Source organism: Paralichthys olivaceus, chromosome 13, assembly GCF_024713975.1.
Source record: "Paralichthys olivaceus isolate ysfri-2021 chromosome 13, ASM2471397v2, whole genome shotgun sequence".
NCBI lineage: Eukaryota > Metazoa > Chordata > Actinopteri > Pleuronectiformes > Paralichthyidae > Paralichthys > Paralichthys olivaceus.
The window spans coordinates 19,915,605-19,921,486 of NC_091105.1; the positions used below are offsets into that span (position 1 = coordinate 19,915,605).

At 41.9% G+C, this 5,882-nt stretch overlaps 1 protein-coding gene across 1 annotated transcript; it reads left to right on the plus strand.

Annotated features, from left to right (window-relative positions):
* Positions 1 to 1,418: 1,418 nt before the first annotated feature.
* On the plus strand, positions 1,419 to 5,289 carry ccka (cholecystokinin a). Its single transcript, XM_020091065.2, has 4 exons — positions 1,419 to 1,492; positions 3,200 to 3,279; positions 3,408 to 3,597; positions 4,109 to 5,289. Exons 2-4 carry the CDS (start codon positions 3,202 to 3,204, stop codon positions 4,246 to 4,248), a joined length of 408 nt encoding a protein of 135 aa, XP_019946624.1. The 5' UTR covers positions 1,419 to 1,492; positions 3,200 to 3,201; the 3' UTR covers positions 4,249 to 5,289.
* The last annotated feature ends 593 nt before the right edge of the window (positions 5,290 to 5,882 follow it).

Below are 5,882 nucleotides of genomic sequence, written 5' to 3' on the forward strand. Positions count from 1 at the left end.
CTGTCTAACTGTCTGTTATTTCCAGAAATCTCTAACTTTCTGTCTGTGTGTGGAACACAAATCACAAGACGGCATGTGTAATGGTAAAGGCTGAAGAAATTGCAGAGACAAATTTGGTGCGAATCGGACGTGTGATATGAAACTTTGAATAAACAGTCAACCAGCACTATAGCAGCTTGGACTCACCGACGGAAGTGACACTGTTGATCATGACAACAGCGCGTTCACGACAACGGCAAGAGCAACAGACTCTGCAGGTCAGAGTTCTGCAGTCTGAGCCGAGCGAACAAACAGGTGAGCAGCTCTTCTCTTTACTTGCTGCTGGTCCCTTTTACAGTTCCAGAGAGAAAGCTGCTTCCAGCCTCACCTCAGGTCACAGCCCATTCCAAACAGACAGGTTTAGAACGGTGATGTGTGTTAATCACTTAATGACAGCACCCTCTGTTTGATTGATTACTTTGGTGATTACACTGATAACAGGAACTGAACTAATTGTACTGTATTAGTTGTATTAAAAGGGGAACAATCATAGATGTGATGAGTCCCTGCTGCTGCTCATCCTGTCAGAACTGCATCAGTGATCATTTGAGAAAAGCACCGGGGAGAAATGTATTTCCTCCATCAAACAATGTCCCTGGTTTGATCAACCAGAAGTCATATCACCCTCTGAAATGAACTGCATGCTGCCTCTGGTCTAATGAGAAGAAAGATTCAAGCACAGATGGAATCACAGGTTTTCTGGCCTTGAGCTGCAATGTGGGACATGATTTACTCATTATTCTTAATCTACATATATGATTACACAATAAAACATTTATAACACTCTGTCTTTCTCCTGACCTGACCCCATACTGCACTCTGTGTATGTATGTATGTATGTGTGTGTGTGTGTGTGTGTATGTGTGTTTGTGTGTGTGTGTGTGTGTGTGTGTGTGTGTGTGTGTGTGTGTGTGTGTGTGTGTGTGTGTGTGTCTGTGTGTGTGGTCAGTTAAATGCTCAGACACACATCGATACATTCTACTCAGTGTTCAAGAGCTTTTCAGCTTCTCTTCACAGGAAACCACTGATTCCAACCAAAGGAGATGGTGTGTGTGTTTGTGTGAGCGTGTGTTTGTGTGAGCGTGTGTGTGTGTGTGTGTGTGTGTGTGCGTGTGTTCCTCTCTTTTTTTTTTGATACAGGTGAGTTAAAGGGCCACACAATTAAAGCTGTCACCTCTGTCCCAACCCTTTCTCACTTTTTTATATACAGTTTGTGTGTGTGTCTGCGTGTGTGTGTTCATTTGTGCGTCCGCTGCATGTGTGCATGTTTGCGTCCACTGTTGCGTCAGTGGCATCAGTTTCTGCGCATGCAGCTGGCTCCTCCCCTCTGCCCTGACTCCTCCTCCCTCCTGTGTGTCAGTATAAAGCATGGTCTCCTTTCTCTGTCCCTCAGTCACGGCCTCAACACTGGACGTGCAAAGCTCAGCATCCTCAGCCACACCAACAGCCGCAGGTAAGAACTGAACTGATGCTGCATTCTCTCTTTAGGAAACTTAAGTGTTTGTCTGTTGTTTGTTTCAGCCGCTTGTATTACAAATGTATTACAAATGTATTACAATGTTTTTTTGTGCCTTGTCCCCCAAAACTTGAATGTTTCATCTTTGAAGTTGAGTAGAAGAATTAGAAATGTGGGAATTTGTTTTACACAATTAATTGAATTCAAACAGGTCTATCATGGTGTTTGATCTTTCTTCATCGCTATTTGTAGCTCAGGAAGTTGAAGCTTATAAAAGTAGAATGTAAAATATAGATTAAAAAGGACTAGAATGGTGTGTGAGGAGGAGAGGGCTCTCACAGACAAGACAATACCACACCATTACCAGCTCATTGAATAATGAATGAGAGACAATGACCAGCTGCAAACAGGAATTATATTAACATCCACAGAATGACTGTTTAAACAAGCAGTATTCAAATGGCCTGTTTGTGCTAATTGCCCACAGATATAAATTCTACAGTTTTATTCCAAGATGCTTTACTGTGTCTGTTGTATTATGACATATGTGATATTTTCATCTTCATCATCACATTCAGCAAACTGAGGAAGAACATTATCCAGGCAACTGAGGGTTGAACAAGTCTTTGTTTGGAGTACGCATGTTTATCAGTTTCAATTCTGGGCATTCTCAATTTACATTATAGTCCTCACAAAGAAGTTTATCCATATAATCTATATCTAGATTTCACAGCACTTCTCTGAGTTGCGATCATCATGACATGATCCAGAGTGTGTGATTTAATGCAGCAAAAGGACCCCCTCCTCACTCTGTGAAGAAATACAGACAAACAGGCAAAAACAAAGAGAGAGAGAGAGATTGAACCAAGACAAATTAGATTTCTGCTGTAACAGAAACACAGACAGAGAAAGTGGGGTTTTGAATTATTGAAATGACTACTGTTGACAAACTGGATGAATGTTCTGATACAGAGCGTAAATCATCACAACTAATGCTACAGCTGATGTTCTGTAGCAGACTCAAAGAAAAATACAGCATTCACACATCAGGCTGACAAAGGCAATATTCAGTCTGATCGGTGTCATATCATCTTTTCTTGCTTTTTGCACATCCACATGTGATGTTCAGCTGCTCTTTCATAGAAAAGCTCCTGTTAGATTTGTTTAACCTTTTATTGAAGCCAATAAAGAAAACTCATGAATCGATAATAAAGTAGTAATTTTTATGATCTCAGTGGAATCGTTAATATCACCTCACTCTTGTTAAAAAAACAGCACATGCAGCAAAATGAAGACTTAGAGATAATTGTTGAGTTTCCTTTCGGATTCTGCAAATGCTGACAGGGGTAATTCATCTCAACTACACCCCCCACACTCCTGTGTGTGTGTGTGTGTGTGTGTGTGTGTTTGTGTGTGTGTGCGTGCGTGCGACAAAATCATGTTTGCCTGAGGTTCCAGCTGAACCATCGGAGGTTGACCTCTTCCTCCACCACTGTTTCAATCAAAATTATAATCAAAATGATTTATTTCTGCTTTTTGCCAAACTCTCATTACCTCTAGTTTTCCGTCTATCAAAATCATTAATTTAACAAGGTGGAAGGATAGACTTGCACAGGAAAGAGGAGGAGATCTAACAGGAAAATGAGCCCATAAGATGGAGTGGATTTATTTTGAATTTGTTGTGTTGTCTCCTCTTCTCTGCAGTCATGAATGTAGGTATCTGTGTGTGTGTTCTCCTGGCTGCCCTGTCCAGCAGTTCCCTGGGTCTGCCCTCACAGTCCATGGTAAGATACACAGCCAGACACAAACTTACTAAATATATTTCTGTACACTGACTTAAAAACCTCTCCATTTTATGGATCTAAAACAATATTTATTACAAAGCTGGTTTCTGTTGTGTTATGTTCATTAGCCACAGAGAGCTGAGGGTGAGGCTCTCATGTCAGACAGCCTGCCCCCCCCCTCATCCAACCACACGCGTCAGGCCCGCTCAGCTCCAGCGCCACCCTCAGGGCAGCTCGCCAACTACAACCAACACAAGGAGAACACAGACCCTCGAAACAGCCTGAACCAGCTTCTGGCCAGACTCATCTCCAGGAAAGGTGAGCAGTGCGATGTCCAGTGTCTCAGAGATGGATTGACAGAGTAACTGGAGCGAAGTCTGTCCCTTCAGTCGTCTCATTACACACAGATCATTCGTCTCATCTCAGTTTGCTCCCGGTCGTGTTGTTTCTCCATCCTTCTATAATCTGTTGTCTCTCATGCTGTGCCTGAGTCCCACCATATGGCATTTCCCACCTCCCTCAAGCTTCCTCTCTCCTCCTTTCCTTTTTCCATACTTCATCCTCGTTCCCTCCCTCCCTCCCTACTGCTCCAACTATCCATCCCTCCTTCACCTCCCTGTTTCCTGACCTCACCCTCTGCTCCCTCTGTCACTGTGTATCTGTGTTTCTTTCTCGAGTCAACGCTGTTTGACTCCCCGCTGAGCTCACTCGTCTTCAAGACGGGAATAGAAACAGTCAAGTCAGCAGGGTTAAAACATTACAATGATACAGTGTTTATATTGCATGTATTGGTCAAGCAGAATGACATCTTCCCATTTCTTTCCTCCAGGCTCTCCCCACCAGACCAGATCCTCCCTCACCAGCAGAGCCAGTGGTCTTGCCCCGGGCCACAGGATAAAGGACAGAGATTATCTCGGCTGGATGGACTTTGGGAGACGCAGTGCAGAGGAGTATGAATACTCCTCCTAAAGGCATGGCCCCCTTCTACTGAAAAAACCTGAGTTACAAAAAAACAACAACCCTTAACCGCCAATAAAAGTTCGCAGAATTAATGAGCCCTTTTCACACTGCATTTACTGTAACCCAGGGCTGAGGTGACTGGATCTGAGTGAACTATATAATGATGTGGCTTAACACAAAAAATTGCTTTCCTGGGATTTCCTGGTTAAAATGAAAAATATCATCAAACCAGAATATCACCAGACATTGACGCTATAAAACAAGGTCAAACTCAGCTTTAACTTGTGTTTAAAGCTCAACAGACATTTACGCTTAAGTCTTAATACTTAATTCTTATATTATAGTAATAATATTTTAAATCAAGAATAATATACTTGCAATTGACCCCTAACATTTGGATGGTATGAGAAATGATTCTCAAGCAAGAAATTTGCTTTAAAATTGAATTTCAGCCTTATTTCTGTGAGAGTGAATGTGTTAAGGCTCAAGTTTATGCCACTTAAATAAGTACATGTGTTAGAGGCCTTTTATTGGACCTAAATGAGCAACCAAATTTAAGCAGAAGTGCAGATTTATGTCTGTATCAGCTCAGATCACTTCAATTTTACACCAGATCAGATTTCGATAAAACATCTCACTATGTCATGTGCATCTGAAGAGAACAGAGAGCTGTGGTATTAAGAATCAACAGGTTCAAGTGTCAGTGTGGAGTCAGTAACAGTTTCTATGGACTGGAAATAAAACAGCACCTGAAGGTAACCCTGGGCTGAAAATGTGTAGTCTGAAAAGCACAGAATGTTTTGAAAAGCACAACGTGTCTATATGAGACGCTTGGTAGTCTCCCTATCATTGCATAATGGACTTTAGTGGCACACACATTGAAAATCAGGACTACCAGTACTGTAGATATGAGTTGAGGAGAGTCTTTCTTTCTTTTGGAGGATCATCACATACGTATGTATATATGCATTCTTACCGGTTCGGTCTGTATGTTTCTACAAACTTTCAGATTCAGCACAGTTCAAAATAAAGCTCCACTCTCTGACCACAGCAAGAAAAGCTTTTGTTTTGGGATGATGAATTCTTAAAGTCTGCAGGGCACCTCTGCTGGGCTGATCCCAAGCATTTCATGTAGTCACTGCCTGTGTTCATGGAGCTGAGACGGCCTGGGTGCCTGTCACTCTGCTGTACGGATGTCCTTCCATATGAGCATTTGGTCTAATTCACCACTAGAGGGTTTGCCAGGATTAGCTGTCTTAATAATGAGCCAGTTTCCTGAATGAGATGTAAATTGAAAAAGTAGAGGTAATCCTGCTGTAGATAAGTCTCTGAAACACATCTTAAATTACACTCAGTCGAAAAAGATGAACGTCAGCCATCTGTGTTGGTCCTCATTAAGTGAGGTTTTGTGTGCAATCAGCTCATTCTGATGCTATCCAGTTGCTGCCAGTTAATTACAGTGTCTCCTGGGACATGAAACTAAACTGCAACACACGTAAACATCTCACAGTGGACGATAATTATGATAACAGATATTAACGTATGATTTTATACCTACAGGCAAATTACATCAAATGCTTATGAGGAACAAACACCTAAATGTTGAACATGAAGTTGAAGTGAAGAGTTCTCTGCCCCTTCAT

What these genes read in the sequence shown, in the direction of transcription:
- ccka (XM_020091065.2), top strand. Translation starts at nt 3,202, where the DNA reads ATGAATGTAGGTATCTGTGTGTGTGTTCTCCTGGCTGCCCTGTCCAGC. An exon ending in GTCTGCCCTCACAGTCCATG is followed by an intron (nt 3,280 to 3,407) that starts GTAAGATACACA and finishes TATGTTCATTAG; the next exon opens with CCACAGAGAGCTGAGGGTGA. An exon ending in CAGACTCATCTCCAGGAAAG is followed by an intron (nt 3,598 to 4,108) that starts GTGAGCAGTGCG and finishes TCTTTCCTCCAG; the next exon opens with GCTCTCCCCACCAGACCAGA.